General features: G+C 49.9%; 1 protein-coding gene and 1 long non-coding RNA gene across 2 annotated transcripts; one reads left to right on the forward strand and one right to left on the reverse strand.

Annotated features, from left to right (window-relative positions):
• Positions 1-1,969: 1,969 nt before the first annotated feature.
• On the forward strand, positions 1,970-19,424 carry UAP1L1 (UDP-N-acetylglucosamine pyrophosphorylase 1 like 1). Its single transcript, XM_040606823.1, has 9 exons — positions 1,970-2,272; positions 8,329-8,533; positions 10,214-10,389; positions 11,539-11,711; positions 12,538-12,731; positions 13,545-13,685; positions 15,275-15,460; positions 16,214-16,280; positions 17,009-19,424. The coding sequence occupies exons 1-9, from the start codon at positions 2,002-2,004 to the stop codon at positions 17,093-17,095; spliced, it is 1,500 nt and encodes a 499-aa protein (XP_040462757.1). The 5' UTR covers positions 1,970-2,001; the 3' UTR covers positions 17,096-19,424.
• Positions 13,687-21,554, reverse strand: LOC121093885. Its single transcript, XR_005829686.1, has 2 exons — positions 20,701-21,554; positions 13,687-13,962 (listed from the first exon to the last, which is right to left on the reverse strand). It is a non-coding gene; the product is annotated as an uncharacterized LOC121093885 (long non-coding RNA).
• Positions 21,555-21,631: the final 77 nt, after the last annotated feature.

The following is a 21,631-nucleotide window of genomic DNA, read 5'->3' on the forward strand; positions in this document are numbered from 1 at the left end:
GTTTCGTTTGCTTGCCCTGCAACATGCCTGGGGCCACAAAGCAAGGATTTGTGTTGTAGGAGATGGCAGTCACACGTGTCTGGTCTCACCCTCCTGCCCTTCCAGCTGATGGGGTCTCAGCACAATGAGTTTAAACATGGGGAATGGTCTGGGGTTGAAATGGAAGCGTGATAGATGCTGCAAGGCCTCTGATTGGAATCCATCTAGCAATTGCTCCGTCCTGTCATAAACTCCACTCCGTTGCTGCCGACAAAGCCAGCTGTCCCAGGAGCGGCTAAGGGCAGTGTGTAGTAAGTCATGCCACAGCCATAAACTACTCAGCCTTTCATCTTATTCAGGGAACGACTGTAAAACTGCATTTCTTTGGGCAATGTTTTAGTGGATACCTATATACTGAAGCCTGAAGCAGGGCATTAAAATTAAGAAGCTCTGCCTCTCTCCTGGTAGAATACCTTACCCCAATGGAACAGTGCTTGCTCTCTGTTTTCCCAGTGCTGGAGCTTTTTTAATAACGATTTTCCTGTTCCACCTGCATGTTTGCTTTTCATTTGGCCCAAGCGCACCTCCTTCCTGCTCTCTCAGATTGTCCTGCCTGGTATATCTGATCCAACCTGCCAGTGGTTTTATTGCTTTACAGAAGAAAATTCCTACCCACATGGGTGCAACGGGTTGTGGAATTAACCCCAGGGGACTCTGTGCAGCAAGACAAACCTGTTCTGGTGGATGGCTGGATTTGGAGGGTGGGATTACATTCACCAACATCAGCGTGATAACTGAGATCCCACAGCTACAGATCCCATAGTTATGAGATCCCATGGCTATGTGCTGGAGTTCCTTCAAGGTCAGGCAGCAGGGGCTGAACGGGTCCTGCAGGAAAAGGCAGGGCTGGATTTGTCAGTCGGATCTGACAGAGCCTTTTCTGATGAACAAGGGTCGATGGTTGTGCAGGCACCACGTGTGTGAAAGGACCTGCACCCATTCCCATGCCAGGCAGGCAGGGGATTCATCCATAGCAGGGAGGGATTTTGTGTAAACGGGAGCGGGGTGAGTAGTATTTGAAACATCAAGCAGGGGCTATGTCGAGTCACATTAAATAGGAAATGGAGTGTGAAACAGAAGCTTGGACAACTATCAGGGACTCCTCCTGACCCGATGTCACATCTGTGGGGGTCCAGTGCCCCTGACTGCAGTCACACGCGGGGAGGTGGCTGTGTCTGTCCCTCTCCTCACCTCCTCCTGCCCCGACAGCAGGCTGGAGCCACAGGGGCAGCCGATGGCTGTGATGGGGAGTCAGTGCCAAGCTGGCCAGCGGCACGAGGGAACCGAACATACCAGTGGCTCGCAGGCAGGTGCATGGGACATGGCACTGTCCCTGCTCTCGGCAGCCTGTGACCACAGCATGGGCCGCAGGGCTGGCTGCCCCCCCGCCTGCCTTCTGGCTCCTGGGGACTGGCTCAGCCTTTGGGTCTTCGCATCTTGTCACTTCACCGCTGCCCGTGTCGCGTCTCTGGTGAGGAGCTGGATGCTGGAGCCCCGGGATCTGACCCTGCAGCGGCCATCAAGGCTGGCATGAGGTGGGATCTCCCCAGTGTTGGAGCCAGGGGGTCTGACCCTGCAGTGGGCATCACGGCCGGCGTGCGGTGGGACCCCCCAAGCTGCCCGCCCGCTGCAACAACCCCGGGAGCTTTCCGATGCATTTGCACATGTGGGCGCAAGACGGGGCGCGCGGCTTCCCCACCTACACAGGTCCCAGCGCCAACAGCCTCGGGGTCCCCATCAGACACCCCCCAGCAGCCAAACGCGTCTCACCCGCTGGCGGGGCTGTGACCTCGGCCTTGGGGCGCAGGCAGCCCCCCTGGCAGCGCGGGCCCGGGGAAGGAGCCGCCCGGGGGGAAGCGGACGTGGCCCCGGCGGGAGGTGCTGCGGGAGGCGGGCCCGGCGTGCCGTGACCCCGCCCGGTGCCGCCCGGTGCCGGCGGGCAGAGGCGGCGGCAGCTGCGCCATGGGGCCGCCCGAGGAGGTGCGGGCACGGCTGGCGCGGTGCGGGCAGAGCCACCTGCTGCGCTTCTGGCCCGAGCTGGGCCCCGAGCAGCGCCGGGCGCTGCTGGCAGCGCTGCCGCCGGGGCTGGGCGAGCACTGCCGGCTGGCGGCGGCGGCCGGGGCCCGGGGCCCGCCGGAGCACCTGGACGGGCGGATGGAGCCGCTGCCCGCCCGGCTGCTGGGCAGCGCCCGCCGCAGCGGCGCCGCCGCGCTGGAGCGCTGGGAGGCGGAAGGTGAGCGGGGCCGGGGGTCTTGCTGCGCCCCCTCCTTCAGCGCGGGGGGCGGCCGCGGGGAGGGGGGGCGCAGGGCGGGGTGCCCAGCGCGGCCCTCCCGCTGTTCGGTGCCCAAAATATTGCGGCTTAAAAAAACACCCGGGGGTGGCTTATACCCGACGGGGCGCGCCGGGGCCGGGCTGCCCCCCCGCGGCATCCTGCCGGTGCGGAGACGGGGGCTGTGCTTAACCCGGGGGGGGGGGGCGGCGCAGGCATCCCGTGCGGCGGCACCGTGCTTTGCTGGGGGGTTGGTGTCGGCCAGCGGGGAGGCGGGGGGGGGGGCAGGCAGGGAGTTGGGGGGCTGGCAGGAAAGGGGAGCAGGCAGGGAGGTGGAGGGGCAGGTGGGGTGGGAGAGGTGGGGGGGGGGGGGCGGGCAGGGGCTGTGCAAGCACATTGAGGCCATGACATTGAACTTGCCCTCTTGGCTGTCACCATACGGTGGCTGGGACGTCAGTCACCATACGGTGGCAGGGACATGGGATTTTCCCTCTTGGCTGTCACCATACGGTGGCCGGGGTACAACCGCTCGGTGCCGGCGGGGGTGAGGTCCCTGGCGAGGCTGGGGGCAGAGGGCTTGTGTTGCTGCCGAACTGGGAGCGCCCGGGTGATCCCTCAGATCGCTTCCAGATGTGAGGGCAGGCCTTGGGCTGGCGAGCGGCCCCATCCCAGCTGTGCCACGTGTGGCGCAGGAGGGAGGTGGGATCTGGCAGCAGAGTGGATGGGTAGTGTGGAAGAAGCCCAGAAAAACCCAGCATCCGTGATTTTTGGAGCCCAGGAGATGCTGGTGGTATTCCCTGGTCACCCCGTGGGTGTGGGAAGGATGGGGTCCGTGGCTGGATGTGGTGCTGTTCTCCTCCCACAGCACGTCTTACACTGACATCCTGTGCTTTTTCCTAAGTTTACACTCCGTTTTATTTATTTACAAAGGTTCAGATCTGTTTCCTCTCCTTCTTTATAAAATATAACAGCACCGTTGAAAAATAATCTTAATAAAAAACAGGAAGCCAGTAAAAACCCAGCTGTGGTCAGAGAGACACTTGCATAAATTGTGGCAAGTGTCCGCACAGCCTTGACCTAAACCTGCCAGCAAAGAGGTGGGGGGGTGCGGGCAGGGGAGTAACAATTTCCAAATAAAAGCAAAACCAGCAGTGGCGAGGTCACAGTGCAGAGCTTTTCTGCCACATCAGACTCTGCTGACGGGGCTGAGCAGTGATGGAAGGAGCGAGAGGAAACTCTGGTGACCCAAGGGCCACGTGAGCTTGGTCCAACTGCGGTTTCCACCAGCCACGCTCACGTCTGCAGCTGAGCAGAGGGTGTCAGCACCCAGCCGGCACCGTAGCAGCCACCCAGATGTAACTGGGGAGGGACTTGCCCGGACTGTGGTTGCCTCTTGCTTGAGAGCATCGCAGCGAGGAGGAGGTGAACCTATGAATCCTAGAGGTAGATGGGTCTAGGTCAGGGCTGTGCAGTTCAATTAACAAGTTTACCAAATTGGATCCTTTGTTTTCCACCTTGGCAGGCCAGCGAGGAGCTGGTGTATCTGCCTTGTGCTGCCGCCTGCAGCAGGGAAGGGGAGGGAAGGGAAGGGGCGGCAGGCTGCGTGCGGCTGGCCTCGCTCTCTGGAAGCGGTGCTTACAGGGATCCAGAAGGTCTGTTTGGGATCTCCAGCACCATGCACAGGTCACCTGGACCTGAAATCCAGATGGCCTGAGCCACGTCAGACTTGCTGGCAGTGTTTCTTAGTTTCTACCAGGAGAGGGGGATGCGGTTCTGGTACCCTGGCGGGTTTTTTTATCAGGCAGTTTAATGCTGGAGGTTAATAATGGAATCGGCCCTGGGTTTTATTTCCCACAGCAGGGTAATCAGGAGCAAGACTTTGTGCTGCTGAACCTGGGCAGTGCTGGGGTGATGTGTGTCCCTGCAGATATGGCCTTGTCCCTGGGAGCATCCCTGTGCCCCTGCACGGCATTTCCCAGCTCCCATTTCATCAGAGGTTTTCATGAGCTCTTCTGGTTATCTGACTGCTCTGCAGAATTAAGGATTTTGGTTTTTTTGCTTTATTTTTCTCTTGCTGACTGCTGTTGTAATTGGACTGATGTGCTTGTTCAGCAGAAAAATTCAGTCTGTTCTTGCAAGATCAATCCGTTCTTCCTGCAAAACCTGCTTTTGTTTTTTCCTTTCTGTGCAGAATTAGACTTACTGCAGCATTGGTGGGTATCTTAACAGCCAGCACATCTTCCCTTTTTTGTTTGGTTGAGCTGCTTGTATTTCGTATGTTGCAGGAAATAAGTTGGACTTTAATATTTTACTGCAGGAATGTGCATCAAGGTGAGTCAGTTGTTAGGAACTTTAGTTGTGAGTATTGGTAGTTTTGTAGCTGTGGCACAACTGGTGCAGCTGTGGATGAGCCAGATATTTGCATCCTGAGGAGCAAGTAGCTGGAGGCAACTGGATGGTGATGTGTATAAGGCCAACAGCATCCTGGCTTGTATCCAAAACAGTGTGGCCAGCAGGACCAGGGCAGTGATCGTCCCTCTGTACTTAGCATTGGTGAGGCTGCATCTCGAATGCTGTGTTCAGTTTCGGGCCCCTTGCTTCAAGAGGGACGTTGAGGTGCTGGAGCGTGTCCAGAGACAGGCAACAGAGCTGGGGAAGGGTGTGGAGCACAAGTCTGATGGGGAGCAGCTGAGGGAACTGGGGATGTTCAGCCTGGAGGGGAGGGGGCTCAGGGGGGACCTTCTGGCTCTCTGCAGCTCCCTGACAGGGGCTGTAGGCAGGGGGGGTCGGTCTCTTCCCCCAGGTAACAAGCGACAGGACAAGAGGGAACAGCCTCAAGTTGCACCAGGGGAGGTTTAGATCAGATATTAGGAAAAAATTCTTCACTGAAAGGGCTGTCAAGCATTGGAACAGGCTGTCTAGAGAGGTGGTAGAATCACCATCCCTGGAGGTGTTTAAAAAACTGGTAGATGTGGTACCTGGTGACATGGTTTAGTGGTGGGCTGGGCAGTGCTGGGTTAAGGGTTGGACTTGATGATCTTAAAGAACTTTTCCAGCCTAAATCATTCTATGATTATTAGTTCCTGTGCTCACTGGGCTTGCTGGCCCTGCACAGCTGCACATGCTGGTCTTGCGGTGCTGTCTCATGGTACTAGTTCAGCCTCGGGCGGCTGTGGCACGGTGACATTCAGAACCTTTGCCATTGCCAGGTCTCTGGGCTCGTGTCCATCCGCTGTGGGTTTTAAATGTGGTTGGGAATCACTGGAGAGTGACTCGTGCAGTGTCACCCTTGGCTGTGGGAATGACGGCGAGTGCACTTGACAGTGTTAGTGGCCAAGGGCTTTTCTTCGCTCAGACACCGCTGTTTATCTTGTTTTACGAGAGGCTTATCGTTACTGTGGAGAGGCCAGGATTAAGCCTGCTCAGGGATAGACTGGCCAAGCGAGAGGCATTTCCTTGCAGAGCGGTGAATCAGCTCCCTGCGCTGGTTGAGCTCAGGACCATGACAGTTGTTATTCCTTTTCCTGGGATAAAGCAGGGGGGGGAGTGGGCAGCATCTGTGCAACCATGTCTTCACTCATGGTAACACTCACTTCTTCAGCTGCAGCCGTGAGTGTCCTCTCCCTGCCGCAGGACAGGGGGAGGCTGCCACAGCAGTGCCCTGAGCTGAAGAGTTTGGCTTTGGTTTCTAACCACAATAATTTTACTTTTCTCTCCCCACTGGTAATTTTGTCATCGCTGCTGGCCACTCTGCTGGCCCGTGATCCCTTCCCGCTTGGTCCTATGGCTGTGGCTCCAAGGCACAAGCAGAGGTGATGGCGGGACTGGTCCTGGGGGGGATGTGGGCTCAAGGGCCAGCTGGGAGCTGAGCACCCCTGGCTGGTCTGGTGCTGAGCTGGCTGTCAGTTTGCTGATCTCTGGGTCTGTGTGTGGAGTTGGGAGAAGGGAAGGGAGAGGAGGCTGGTAGGAATGAAGGTTTTCCTCAGGACTGTGTTCCTCTGTGCTGTGTGGCTGAGGTAAGCCAGGCTTGTGTGGCAAGCAGAGGTCTTGTCCGCACCCTTCCCTCCCTGTTGCTGCCTCTGCACTGGGTCCCAGTGTGGGAACAGCCACCACCTGAGCTGGGGCACTGGGAGACCTGGAGCCCTTTGGTTGTATCTTTCCCTTCTCCTGCAGTGGTGCTGTATGCTGTCAAACCGTGCTGAGCACGTGGCAGCAAACTGTGTGCCAGGGACTGGAGTGAGTAATTGCGGTGTAACTAACACCTTAGACCCCCCAGCTCTGTGCTTTAAGACTTTTGTGATGGGAAGTTCAGTAAAGATGTGAAGGAGCCGTTAATTGCTTGTGTTTTGTTGCATGAAATTATGCTTATTTTATTTGCATCACCATACAGCTCACCCAGTGCTATTGTTTGTCCCTTTTAAATTTTATGTTTAAACCCATTCAAGCTTCCCCATCTATCCAAGGACGTCCTGAAACTCTGAAATCCCCAGACTTCCACCTGCAGCACAGGTTGCCCTCTGAAGAGCTCTCCTAATCCCACTTGGAGTGGGAGGGTAGACTACAGGTCTCCAGAGGTGGCTTCTAACCAGTGCTTCTGTGGTCCTGTGGACTCAGAGGCTCACTCTGCAGTGAAGCGATGGCAGGGCTGCGTAACCGCTTCCTTCTGTGTGCCTGAGTGGGCATCGTGAGCCTTTTCAGAAGGGATATGTTTAGGCAGAATGTTGTTACTGCTGTGGTGGGACTGAAACTTGTAAGCCTGGGGAGATCAGTAGTATAACTGCACTGAGACAAATGACTTGTGTCTCTTTTTATTGCTGAAAGTTAGATTTTTGAACAGAATTAAACCCAAGCCAGGTTGATTTTGCTCCTTTAAACAGCCAATTATTTAAAGATGAACTTAAACCCAATTTTTCTTCTAATTCAGTATCTTTGGTCCCTATGTCTTCCAGTCCAAGCAGGTATTTTTTAGTCCCAGGTGTGGTTAAAATTGGGGGGGTGTTATCTCCTTGGATGTTGGGGTGAAGCACGGGGTGTCCTGGACCACAGGGAGCAGTGGCAGGTGCAGCGATGTCTGGTAGACTTCTGGCATTAGGTTGCAAAAGGCTCTGGTAGTATAATGTGGAGCAGCAGAGGTGTAGCTGCTGACCTGGGCGGTCCCAGGTCTTGCTGCATTCCTGGAGGAACGCAAAGTGTTCCCTAAGGAAAAACCTTTCTCATGGTTGTCAGTCACAAAGTGTTCCCTAAGGAAGAACCTTTCTCATGGTTGTCAGTCGTTACTGTGATGCTGGCTTGAGAGAAGACAGGGAACAAAGGCTGTGAATGGGCTGGGTGTTTATTATGTGGTCTGGTTCTTCCCCAAGTTTTGGATTTTTCTGTTTTTTTGGGAGAGATGGTACTGTTTTTAATTAGGTTGTGGGAGCTGTGGTTTCTGCAGGCTTGGCTGTGTCCTGACTGCAGCAGAACAGAAGTTGGAGCACAAGTACGGATAGCTGATAAGGCAGATTCCAGATATGCCAGTCCTTTACTGAAGATGACAACACTTCAGTTCTTTGAGATGTAGAAATGTTGGTGACAGGGACCTCTGGAGGTTTCTAGTCCAACCTCTATTTGGAACAGGACCATACCCAGCCCTCGGTCAGGTCAGCTATGGCTTTATCAAAGTAAGCCTTGAAAACCTTAGGGGACATCCCCCACCTCTCTGGATGGCTTTTCCAGTGCTGCACCACCTTTCTAGTAGAGTTTTAATCCTAATGTCGATTTTGAACCTCCTAAGTTGCAACCCGTGGCTATTGCCTGTTGTTATGCCATCTGCTGCTTTAGGGGATGAAACTGCCACGTCAAAGATGTGAAATGAATTTTTTCATATCCTGCACAGCATCGCATTTCTCTCTGAACTGCCAGCAGTGGGCATTGAACTGGCAGCTGCTGGCTGTTGCCTGAGCTCAGCAGAAAGGCTCAGGAGAAGAGCACAGGGTGTCGATTGCTTTTGTGATTCTTATGTTCCTCTTTCTCCCATTCAGGCTTGCATCAGATCGCGCAGAACAAGGTGGCAGTGCTGCTCCTGGCTGGCGGACAAGGAACTCGCCTGGGAGTGAGCTATCCCAAGGGCATGTACAACGTAGGGTTGCCCAGTGGCAAGACCTTGTATCAGATCCAAGCAGAAAGAATCCGCAAAGTGGAGCAGCTCGCTGGCCAGAGACACCACTGCAAGTGTGCGATCCCCTGGTAGGTGACCTGGAGCCAGAGACCTGCTGTGCAGGGGTCTTTGCATTGTGGTCTTGCCTATGCTGTCTTCTAGAAGTGGTTTGCTGGGTGCTATACAAAGGGAGACTTTTGTCTGCAGGATTTGCAATGCCAGCAGCTAGAGGAGGGTGCACGAGAATGGGAAGTGGTGGGTCCGTGTCTGCAGACCTGAGGGACCGAGCACTGCCCTTGAATCACTGACCTCTACCCTAACTGCTGTACCATGCTGCCTTTTCAAGCACAGTCCCTGACAACACTAAACAGCACTTTACAGTGCCTGCTTCAGATGCTTCGCAAGAGATTTCATGTTTGTGCTGTGCTTTCTCAGGTTCTTGCATGGAGGGAGAGATCGCCTAGAACTTGCCTTCCAAGACCCTCTGCCTCCCCTTGCCTGCAGTTTCTGCCACAGCAAAAAACCACCTTCCCTCACAGTAGTAAATGCTTGTCATGCTCCGTGTTCAGGCCACCTCCTGCTGTCGCTGTGTATAGCTGGCTGCCATCTCTCCTGGCTGCTCACAGCCTTCAAAAGCCTTCAGAAGAGACGAGCTCTGTGCAAGTTGCAAAATATGAATACCCTATGGGATGTGGTGGGGGAGATAGAGGGAGGTGCTGCAGCACGCTTCTGGCAGTGTTTTCTGCTAAGTGCTCTTTGTTGGATTATGAAGAGGTACCTTCATGAAATCAGTCTGGCCTGAGCTGGGGTTTAGGAAGAGTGAAAGGGCAGGTGCCCGAGGCATTCAGAGTAGCACATTGTTTTACAAATGGTGTTTCTTTCTGAAGCCATGCATGCATGACCTGAATTGCAAATGCACCATCCCTGGTGCTACTGGAAGCCAGGACAGGTTATTTGCAGGATGAAACATCTGATTACATTTACAGTTTCAGTCCCTGGACTGAGGAGGCAGTTGGCTGCTACAGTACAGCAGAGGCCAGGCCATGCTGTGCTGCAAAAGTGTAAATTGTGTGTGTGTGTGTGTGGTCCAGGCTCTGCAAGGGATTGATTCCCCATGTGTGCTGGCAAAGGACCCTGTATACCTATTCTAGTAATTGTTGAAATGCTTGACAGGTAGATGATGAAGATGGCTTGACAAGTAGATGATGAAGATGGCTCGTAGCTGCTGTTGAAGAAGGAGGGTAATGGAGGGGGAGACAGCAGCAATGTGGAGGTGGAAGGAGATGAGGAAATAGAGAAACTTAAGGGAAAAACAAATCATGCAGCCAGTATTTGAAAATGCTGCTGTTTGCCTTGGCACAGAAGAGGCACCGGCCAACTGAGCTGCTGTGGATTTGCAGCTCATTCTCAGCACCTCGTGCTGGTCAGTCTTTCTTTAGACACTTAACATCAGTTTGAATCTAGGCTGAATGAGGCTATTGTACCATCCTTTGCCTTGTTTTCCAGCTCATTCGGATATGCAGTTCAAATTTAGCATTTCTGTCCTGGCTGGAGCTAAGCCTGAGGGTGGGGTTGTGCAGAAGACCCTGTGCAGTCCTCCTGCGGGATGAGTTCTGGAGGAGAGCAATCCTGCTCTGGTTGCAAACCGCAGGATCCTGTAGCGTCTCTCATTTAACATTCTTGAGTTTCCTTCCTTTTGTGTTCCGTTTGTAGTTTTCTCTTTGGCTTGTGCTTTTCTTGCTCATTACTCAGCACCTGTTCCTACCCAGGTACATCATGACCAGCGAGTTCACGCTGGCACCGACAGAGGAGTTCTTTGTAGAACACAACTACTTTAACCTGGATAGATCCAACGTGGTCATGTTTGAGCAACGGATGCTGCCCGCTGTCACCTTTGATGGGAAGGCCATCTTGGAGGAGAAGGGAAAAATTGCTATGGCTCCAGGTACCCCGCCGTTCATTCTTAACGTTACTCATGCAGTGATGTAATATGTGTTGATAATTGCTACTAGCCATCAGCCAGCCTTGGCACATGGAGCAGGCTTTGGAGGTCAGTGTTAATGATTCTGATTAGCGTGGGAGGATTCAGTTAAATGTTCAGGCTGGTAATCAAGAGTGTAGCAATTGCTGTGTAGTTCTTGCTGGAGATTTGCCCACAGCACATGTTTTTTATCAAAGTCTGGGAGCATTGGCAGGATTAGGAGCGGTGCAGTGGCAGGTTAGGAACAGCGTGCATCGGCAGGGCTGTGCGTGGGGTCCCTGGGATGTTGCCTCCTGGGAAGAAGGTGCTGGGAGCTGGGCTCCCGTTTGAGGCTGATAGCTGGAAATGGGTAAAAAAGCAGCAAGCGGGTTAACTCTTTCTAAAGTGATTGCCATGTCTCACCTAGTAGGGTTCTCCTCTTACTCTGGAGATGGTAAATGGCTCGGTGAAGGTAGCTGGGTTGGGGCTGTCTTGCAGTGATGTGGTTTTGTGGCTACAGAGTGGTATTCCTGAGCTGACAGGGGTGTCAGAGGAGGTGACAGGGGTGTCAAGAAGAGGAACTGTGGAAGGGTGATCTGTGATGAACAAAAATGCAACTGTCTTTTGTGCATCTGCAGTTCAAGCCTTTAAAAAGTCATTGGGAAGTTGCAGGGGGAAGATAAACAGAATCTTCCCCCTGCAGATTATTAAGTCCCCAGAATCAGACTTATTTTTGTCTTTTTCTCCAAGCTGAGTTTTAAATACGCTCTCGCTCTGCACTGAGGAGAGGAAATAACAGGCTTTTCCCACCCTCTGCATCATGTTTTGCCCTTTAGTGTTTTCCCTCCACAGATCTTACAAGGCTTCATAAAGTTTTGTAACTCTTCTCTGCGAGGCTGGTCCCTGCAGTCCCATGCTGCCGGTGAGGGAGCTGGGGTGTGGAGGGCAACAGGCTTGTCTGAACTGTGGCAGAGCTGGAAATAAAACCTGGTAGCAGTGAGTCTTGGCTAGAAAGCATCCGCTGCTCTGCTGTTCAAGAAAGTTTGTTCAGGACTTTCAACTTACACTGTTAGTTGCAAAAACTCCATAAAGTCACTAATTAACCAGGGCTTTCTCTTTTCTCTTGCGTTATAGATGGCAATGGTGGCTTATACCGTGCTTTGGTGGATAATAAGATCTTGGATGACATGAAGCAGCGTGGAATCCAGTATGTCCATGTATACTGTGTGGACAATATCCTCGTGAAAATGGCAGATCCAGTCTTCATAGGCTTCTGCGTTTCCAAAGGGGCAGATTGTGGTGCAAAGGTGAAGTGGAGCTAATGCCGGGCTGTTTTCCCCTGGGGAGTTAAAGTCTGATTACACTTGGAAGCTGCTGGCTTGAATGAGCTGAGGTGTTCAGACCTTTGAACAGCGGCTCACTTCAAGCAGATTTAGAGGAGCTGCTTGCTGCCTGCGTTGCATTCAGAGCTCCTACCTGCGGGTGTCCTCCTCTGCTCTTCCTGGAGTACTATGGAAAATTAACTTCAATTAAAGCAGGGACTGTGACTGCACAGGAAACTACAGAGTGGTATTGCTTCCTCTTTGTGCCCTGCCCTTTCTACAAAGGCACTTGGGCCATCTAGAAGCCACATTGGACTGGGTTGTAATGCGTTTTATAAATGTACTTTTAAGTCCAATGGAGGCATTCCTTATATCCCACTGTGGAAGATGGGGAAAGCCAAACCAGCCTGGGTTTTGTCCCCATTAGGCAGCAGGTATATATTACTTTAATCATTAACACTGTTCATGCAAATGGGGAGCTGAAGGCTAATACCTGCAGACGTTTTTCATTTAATGCCAGGTCCCAGTCCTTGACAAGAGAAGTGCCCCCGTGTGCTGATTTTTTTTAAACTGGTTTGTCTTCTGAGCAACTGTGCAATTAAGCATGTGAATACAGAGTTTGATGTCCAGCTGTTGGGCAGAATGTGCCTCTGGGATACCCTGCACACTCAGCACTGCCCTGCCCGTGCTCTGAAGGTGCTGCAGGATCAGCGTGCAATAGTCCTGTAGGATCGTTTGTATGTGGGAGCTGGTTGGAATAGTGCTGGGATTTTCTTCATCCTTGTCATAGCCCTCTGTCCTGTGGCTGCAGGTGGTGGAGAAAGCCTACCCCACGGAGCCTGTTGGGGTGCTGTGCTGTGTGGATGGGGTCTACCAGGTGGTGGAATACAGTGAGATCAGCCTGGAGACTGCACAGCAGCAAAGCCCCGAGGGGGGACTGATGTACAGCACTGGCAATATCTGCAACCATTTCTTCACAGTCGAGTTCCTGGAGGCAGTGGCCCAGTAAGTCCCAGCAGACCTGCTAGGCAGCTGTGCAGCCCAGAAATACCTCCAACAGTGGGTCTTCCCGTTTGCCACCCTGGAATTGCAGTTATGGGTACCTCCTGCTCTGCTCTTCACTTCTGCTCTCCTCCAAACAGTCCAAAGCAGTGATGTTCCCCTTCTGAGAGCCCCAGCGTGCTCCTCAGGCCTTACCTAATGAAGAGGTTGCCTGCTTTGCTGTAGCTAGATTGACCAAGATACACCAGTGCATGACCCCCTGGGCCTGCAAAGGTGAACAGCCATGCGGGCTGCAGTGCTGGCCGTGATGCAGCCCCATGCTGAGGATTTTCAATGGAGGTGCCACCCATGGCATCCGTTGGGGCAACAGAGGTTAGGGGAGAGGATGAAGCGGGGGAAGGAGCCTGCGCTTTGGTGTTGGGAGGTGGGGATGTGATGCTGGGCATTCAGTGAGCAGCTGTACGACCTTCCTGAAGAGCTTGATCCACCCTTGTGTGAGGGACCTGCTTTGCTCTGCTGTCATCCCTGTCAGGTAACAATTGGGTTACCTTTTTTTTAATCTTTGCCTGCAGTTTCAGGTCTACGCTAGGTTCTTGGTCTCCTCTTGCTTTACCCTGTCATGTCGCACTGGTGCAGGGCTGCTCTGCTCCGTGAAGTGTTTTTCCTGGATGTGACTTGGATCAGTTTGGAGAGAGCAACACCCACAACAGCTGAGACATGACCCAGAGCAGTAATAAGCCATTTGCTTCCCAGAAATGTATTACTTCGTTCTAAGTGGGAAGGAAGGAAATGAACTTGTTTCTTCTCCTTTTGCAGGAAATATGAACCACAGCTGAAGCATCATGTAGCCATAAAGAAGGTGCCCTACATTGACGAGGAGGGAAATCTGGTAAAACCGCTAAAACCGAACGGGATAAAGCTGGAGAAGTTTGTGTTTGATGTGTTCCAGTTCTCTAAGTTAGTGGCAGACATGATTTTATTTTTTCCCTCCCTTTCTCAATGTTTTGTTTGAATGACTGTAGGTTGTAACAGGCCTTGCCAGGGAGCGTGTGGTTTGTGGGTGGCTTGTTAGGAAGGATGCTGGATTTACACCAAGCTCCAGCGCAACAGTAACGCTGCAGGCTCCAAGAGGTGCAGTCGCAGGGTGCTTGGCATAGCCCGGCTTGCTCTGACCATGCTCCCAGAACTGTTCCTTCTTCCAAGGATGTGTTGGCTGGCCTGGCATCTGCCAGTCCTGTGAAAGAAAGAAAGAAAGAAAAAAGGAAATCGAACTCAAAGCCAGCATTTAATACAAGCCCATGTTGGAGTATTCAGATTCGCAAAAATTGGGTCTTTGAAGATTGTGGCTTCCCTGGCAATTGCTGCTCTGGTTATGTTCTTGGTGTGTGTTATGCCAGGGCTCAGCTTACACTCTTTGTTCTTGGAAAACAGGTTGCTTGAGCACTGTGGGGCCAAGTTACTGTTGCTGTGGGAACTGTCAGTGTTGACTTGCCAAGCTCTGAAACATAGCCGAGTGCGCTGTGCCACGGTGTTAGCACAGTCGGGGTACTTACTTTGTGTTTAGGGAATACAGCTTTTAATAATTTAGGAATTTAGCATAAATGTTCTTATAAAACCTATTTTTCAAGGTCTGGAATTCAGCAGTAAAGATTTTGTTTTAGGCTTAAATAAATGGCAAAAAGACACCTCAGGCAAACTGAATTATCTTTGTTTTGGGGATAGTATTATTTTTTTTTGAGAGGATTCACTTTAGGATAGAGAGCCCAAGGTTTGAACTGGTACTTGTTACCTGACATGCATTCAGTAAAGAAGTATCATGCTGAATATTCAACGTTCTGAGCTTTGAAAGGACTCATTTGCAAGTAGTGATTCCTTGTGCTTTTTTAATAATACGGCAAAACCAGCTTGGCAGCTGCTCTTCACATGTGAAATGCAGAAATGCACAGATGCTGCTGTGGGATGTTTTAATTTGCATTCTCATTTCTGGTAAACAGCTGTACTTAGCTTTCAATTGTGAATCCTCCCGTATTGCTTATTCATCCCTGGGAACTGGTGTCCTCAGTTGACCTTGCCTACAGACTCCCAAGTGGAGTGGCCATTTCTTGGAGCAGGGGTGCTGTGCTGTGAAGTGAGCCGCACAGCTCGGTGCTGTGTCTGAGCTTCAGAGCTTCAAGCATCACTGCTCTCTCCCTCCTGCCATGCTCTTAGCTGAGACTTTTTGTCCAGGAGCCTCCCAGTGTCTGGAGAGGTTTCTGTGGGACCTCTGCAGAACTGTGGCTTTGCTTCTCACCTGTGTGCAGCTTTTGGAGGGTTGTGAGGCTGCTGTTATGTTCCCAAGGAGATTGGGCTTCTTGTGTTTTTCCATTGTACAGCCCTGGTATGTCTTTGCTCTTCACGTGGGAGGTGGGCTTTCCTTAGCTTGACTGCCCCAGGCTGTATACATCGCTGGTCCCTAAAATATGTATGAGCCTTTCCCCATGAAAGTTGTTGTTGCATCAGCAGGGCTGATGACTAGCTTTGTTTTTCATTATCGTTGTTTTCGGTAGGAATTTTGTGGCATTTGAAGTTTTGAGAGAAGAGGAGTTCTCACCACTGAAAAACGCAGACACAGCTGACAAAGACACTCCTACCACTGCTCGGCAAGCCCTCCTGGCCCAGCATTACCGTTGGGCTCTCAAGGCTGGGGCCAGATTTCTGGATGAAAATGGTTGCAGGACACCAGAGAAACTCAGGTACAAACCTCTGTGACCACCTCTGCAGCTTCTCTGCCTGTGGCCACCCAACCATGCTGGCTGGCTAACGGTATGGTTGTTTACAAAACTGGGCATTACTTTGATCACAGGGTGACTTGGCATGATTTTAGGTCTTTTCTGAACATGCAGGGTGATGTCTGTTACACCTCCTGCTCCGGTAGTGGTTGTGAGTGCTCTAGGTGGTAATGCACAGTGCTCTGGGCTTTATTGCTGCTAGAGATTCCTGCACTCGGGGTCATGAGTTGACTCTTGCTATAGGAGTTCATCGGGCAATGGCAACCTCTTCCATCATTCTGGATTTAGCCAGCCCAAGGAATTGTAATTTTTAGTCCTCACCAGCTTTTTTGAATGTAGTCTCATGTTTAAAGCCCAGCAAGATTCTCGGGTGGGCTTAAGGATCAGCTGTTACAACAATGACCAATTCAGATATTTCCTGCATCACACTGAATAGGAAGCTGTTTTTACTCCATGGGGCTATTACTTCATCAACTCACAGTTTAATAAACCCACAAGCTGTTCATTTTACCTGAAAAGCACTCTATAAAAGCAATGGTTTTGTTTTGATGAGAAACATTTGGGACCTTGTATTTTCACAGTTTGTGTTTGAATGATGTCTGGTGCATGTGAGTATAACAAATGTCTTATCCTTCTGGATATCCTGTTCTTGATGATCTTTCGAAGAAGATGCACTGTTTTCTAAGCATAGCAAGAAGTTAATCCTGTGTTCTCTAGTCTCTCAGGAACTGAAGATCCTCCGGCCGTGTGCGAGATTTCTCCATTAGTGTCTTACTTTGGAGAGGTGAGAATAACTATCTATGGGAGGTATTTTTAAGAGTGTGCATGTATGCAGGTTTCCTTCCAGACACGGGGGATTTATTTAGCCTGGGCTTGCTGAGACGTTGTAAGATCAAGGGAACTAGGACTTGGGCTCGTGGTTATATTCATGGTTCCACTGTGGTTTACTCTTCAGCACTTGGTTTGATCTCAGTTTTAGCCATCTGTAAAATGAGATTTGCAACAAGTCTGCACAGTTTCATGAAGACTCCCAAGTACTTTGAGACCTTCTGAATGAAAAGTGCAGAATATTCAAATTACACAATTCATGGGATCACTGTACTTTACATCTTCACTAGGTTTTTGTGTGCAGGTGGCAAATTCATCACAATCGATGTGTTGTAAGAACAAAATGAAAGCAACACGATTTAAGTTGATTTTTCTTTGCTAGGATTATTCTAATGTGAGTTAAGGACACACCTTCCCATGTCTGCCCCTCCTCAGGAAGCTTGTTTCTGAGATCTGTTGTTTTATGGTTCTTCAGTGCCTCTCCTTCGTGAACCCCAGGCGTGGGGCTGAAATACTTTCCATCTCTGTCACCAGGGAGGGTGTTGCTGTTGTCTGTTCTTCCCGTGACCTTTTAACTTTGGGTTGTCAGTTGTTCTTTGAGGACATTACATAGACTTAAAAATAGTGCAGGTAACCAGCCAGATCCATTTACAGGCTAACGGTACTGTTTTCACATGTTCTCAGGGTCTGGAGGCGTACATGAAGAACAAAGACTTCCCTTCTCCCTTTGTACTTGATGAAAACAAAGCAGCAATACTAGGAAATTCTTGAAGAGGAGGGAGGCCTTTCCCCCTCAAATCAGATACCTGTCTGTCAGATCCATTATAAGAACTGATGTCACTGAAATTGTCAGCTATGAAGCGCATTATATTAAAAAAAAAAAATTGCTTTGCAGTATTGGATTGATGCCAGATCCTTGCAGCAGTTGTGTTTACACACATGTGTGTGCTCACCAGTTCTGTTTGGTAACTTTGAAGGCTATGCCTTTTACCTCAGTCTGTTCTGTAGACTTGGATGTGAATGAAGATTAATACCTTCCAGGTACCAAACTGATTTTATATTTCTTATTTGCTGCGCATACATGTATGTAAAAGAGCCAGTCAGGGTGTAATAAACCAGCTTTGCATTCAAGATTAAATCTCTTCAGTGCCTTGTTAGGTATCTCGTTTGTGCTGCTTGGGGTGGTTTTTTTTGTTGTTGTTTTGGTTTTTTTGTTGTTTTTTAAAAATTGTGTACACAGCTGAAGAATCAGTTTGAGGTCCCATCCTGAAAATTACAGAATGACTTTGTGTACTGGGGTCTTTCTCTCCAGAGATCCGTCTTTTCCCTAATCCTGTGCTGGTTAGAAGATTCAATTCAGCAATTGCGTCCTCTAACCAGATCACGCAGAGGAGTCTGCTGCAGGTAGGGATGCTGCTGTGTGTAAGCATTGCTTGAAGTTTGGACTCCAGAGCAGAACAGACTAGTTAGTATGTCTAGGAACGCTGGTGCCATTCCAAGAAAACATAACCATAAACATATGCAGCTTAGACTGGTTGCTCTTTAGAGCTCCAGTGACCTGGTTTTTTTAATTAAAAAAAAAAAAGAAAAAGGCGATGAGAATTTTTTTTCACAACCCTCTGCTCTTCCTATCTATAACAATCATTTATATACTTTTCATTTTTCTGTTTAATGTATGCAATATACCCTCAAAGGGGACTCTCTTAAAAAGTACCTGAATGTTAATAAGAGGAACAAATCCTGATGGTAGAATTTAATGCTTAACCAAAACAACAACCAAAAAGACTTAATCCCAGCATAACTGGTGTACACGGTGAAACACCAGCCTCTGCTTCTACAGTTTCTGGCTAGCAGTTTTCCAGCACTCTTTCACCTATGAAATAATTCTTTAGATGCCTTCCTTTTAAATATATTACCATAATGTAAAGATAGGTGTTAGCTAATTAAGGACGTTAATTGTCAGAACATATGTAGCATGTGACCTCAGCCCTGGCCAAGGGATCCCAGGGTGGCTGTGATCTACAAATGATGGTTCTTGTTCAGCCTTTGGACATTGCCCTGGGCAAGCTCGTGCCATTCGGGCACCTGCCTGCTGTAGGCACTGAACACACCAAAGTCATCTCACCCTTAATGAGGATGCTTCAGGTGCACTGCTGGGTGGCCTTTGCCTGAGGAGCACTCTGTACTTTTCCCCTAAATCAGGTGTTAAGGAAGGTGGTGAGGAAGATGCCTCATCTGGAGTGTTATTGCATGCATGTGCTTCTACTGAGGAATTGCTGATGTTATTTTATTAAGCATAAATCTTTTTAATAACTTCTGTGGCTTTCTGTAATTCCTGAGGTGAAGCTGTGCTCAGAATATTGGGGAAGTATAAAAATGTCTTTGGCAGTAAATACAGTGTGTACTTCAGTTCATCTTTTCCAAAGCAAGCATCTAAATGTCGATGGCAGAGTGTATCTGTGTGCACATCAGCAATGAACCTTTTGCACATGCAAACCAGCTAATGACAGTTTTGATTACCTCAGTTTGCACGTGCAGCCAGGAATTCCTTTTTTTAGTATAAATTAAGCATTTGTCCTTGAATCCAATTCTGTAATTCTTTTCACATGGTGTTTCTATGGGTCATTCCATTCCTGTCAGTCAAGTTTTATATTGGAGAACAAATTGTGTTGTATCTTTGTGAGTATTGCTTGTCGATTCAGGCACATGCTTGTTTTAAATTGCACTGTGCTATAAAGAAAGGATGTTTCTTTTGCTCTTCCTAAAATGCTTTCTCTTTTGAAACTTTGGTTCCCATGTGCCTTAATCATGTATACACTGCGCTGCTGACATGGTTTTTAGAGGTTGTTTTCAAGGAGAAGCTGAATTAGAATGCTGAATGCCTTGTCTGTTGGGGTTTTTTCTATGACAGCTCACATTTTAAACTGGAACATAGAAAAAACATTGAGAGAACTTAAAAAAAGAATAAAATCTCTGTGTAACAAAATAATTCTGGTATGCATTATGAAATTTAAAAAGTACCTGAAACAAAGAGAGGTCCTATAGTACTCCAGAAGCTTTTGGACACTTAAGCATTTTTATAATAAAGATGTTACTGTGATTTCTATGTGTCTGTGTCTCGTCCATGAGGAAAATATGCTTGTTGTCTTTGTCCTTACGTGTCATGGGTGTTGTCACCACAGCTGCAGGACACTGAGACAGTGTCACTGAGGGCGTGGCTGGAAGCCCGCGCTTCAGATGTACAAGGGGGTGTGGAACTCAGCACAGGATAATTCCTGAAGGGGTCTGATGCTATGGGATATATTTTTGCATCAGAAAATGGAAGACCGTGTTCTTGCCTGCAATCTTATTTTTTTTTCCAAGCTTTTCAACTCAGTTTACTGAGGGGAAGGAGTTTAACTGTGGGTGGTGTGTGTGTTTTTCTTTTATTTTTAAGTAGATTTGAGTGATTTAGATCTGAGTCAGCCTTTCACAGTTATGTAGGTAATGACCGCTCACTGTAATGCAACGTTTGCTTGGCTTCCCATTGACAGGCACTTTCTGAACTGGGCTCTATTTATAGAACAATCAGTAGGGGAAGTTAGTAATTTTTCACAAAGCAGAGATTGTCCACTCTTGGGGGTTTAGTGCTGAACCCAGCAAAGGTCAGAAGTAGATACACTTAATTCCTTACTATTCCACCCCATGTTGCTCTCTTGGCACCCATGTGAAGGCTGCTGAGGTTTTTAATGTATCCTTAAGCTACATGAATCAGTAGTTTCCTGTGATAGGAAAATAAATACTGAAGATTAATGCATGCTTCAGGCTTCTGTTAAGTTGTTCCTTCCCTTGTTTATGCAGCGTTCATATCTACCAGAACTGTTTGCTTGCTTAGTTTTTTTAATCATGAAATGCTTAGAAAAATGCCAAATACTCCGTTTGTTCTGGAAATCTAGTGAGGTGGATTCCAAATTTAAAGGCTTGAATGATGCATGTTAACTGAATAGTTAGGCACGGCAGACTGTGAATTCAGTGCCAGCACTAAAAGCAGTAGTCTTAAAGCAGCTGCTTCAATGCTTTCTTTTTCCTGTTGGACTACGAACCTGATCTAGAAATAACATTTATTACAAAACCAGTCATGTGGCTCTGAATGTGTATATCACGAAACAGCACTCTTCCCTGTTCTTCTGTGTCCGCTGGTAATGTCCCTCCTCCTCCTCAGTGAAGATGCAGGGAACTATTTGCACAGGGAGTGACAAAGGGCTGGGGGTCTTTGGAGAAGCAGATGAGAGAAGGAATTGTGTGGGGCAGGTGGAGCCTGCTGAGTACCAAAATTTAGTGCCAGGTCTTGCAGAAGGGTTTATTTACACAACTGCTTAAGTTGCTTTTTCACTCACCCATTCGCATCCTCTCAGAGATTTCAGTTGTCTACTCTCAGGCCTGTTGTGTTCCCACCTTGTCTGCCCAGGACTCCCAGTATATGATGTAGAGGACAAGGGATGCCAGCTGTAAAACGTGTCTCTGGGTTTTCACTGGCAGATGATAAATGAGACAGTTCTCTGTCCTCTCAGAGTCAACAGTTGTTTGGGGTTTTCCTTCACTGTGCTTGCCTTCCCCGCAGGCTGGCAGGAGGAGCAATAGTGTCTGCTGCATCCTCCTCTTGCTGGGGCACAGTGTCTTCTGCTGCATGGTTGGTCCTGAGCCTTACCAGTGTGGTTCTCCAAGCTGGATGGGAGCTCACACCTCCTGAGCTTGACTGATGGGAGTGCACAGGCCCTTCTGTTAACGGTCATTGTTTTTTCCTGATCACCTCCGATGCACACATTTCCATTTATGTTTCTTTCATGCCAGTATTTCTCTGACTGGTGTCTATATTATAACCTCACAACACAGAGGAAAAGCAGGGGTTCCCGGCCTCTCCTTCCGTCTCATTTCCCCCTGTCAGGGAGCTGAAGTTCTTGCTGGGCAGGGCCAGGCTTCGTGGTAAAAGCAGGGAAAATGAAGGAAGTTCAGCCCCAGACACCACTAACCCTCAGCCCGAAAGGGGTGCCCGTGCCAGCAAGAGCGGTGGCTTTGCTCGGGGTCGCAAGGGTCCCCCTCCGAGTGCTGCGGCTCCCGGTGGCACCGGCGGCAGGGACGCAGGGCCCCCGCGCTCCCTGAGGCGGTGAAGGCTGTGGCTGCCGCCGCCCTGCCTGCGGTGAGAAGAACGAGCCCCCACGCTCCCTCCGCGCTCAGGGGGGCCGGAGCCTGCCGCCGTCCCCGGCAGCCACCCCCGCCGCCGTGCCGGCCCTGGCTCCCCCGTGGCGGGCCGGTCCCCCCGCGGCCGCC

This window comes from Falco naumanni, chromosome 9, assembly GCF_017639655.2.
Source record: "Falco naumanni isolate bFalNau1 chromosome 9, bFalNau1.pat, whole genome shotgun sequence".
In the NCBI taxonomy this organism is placed as follows: Eukaryota; Metazoa; Chordata; class Aves; order Falconiformes; family Falconidae; genus Falco; species Falco naumanni.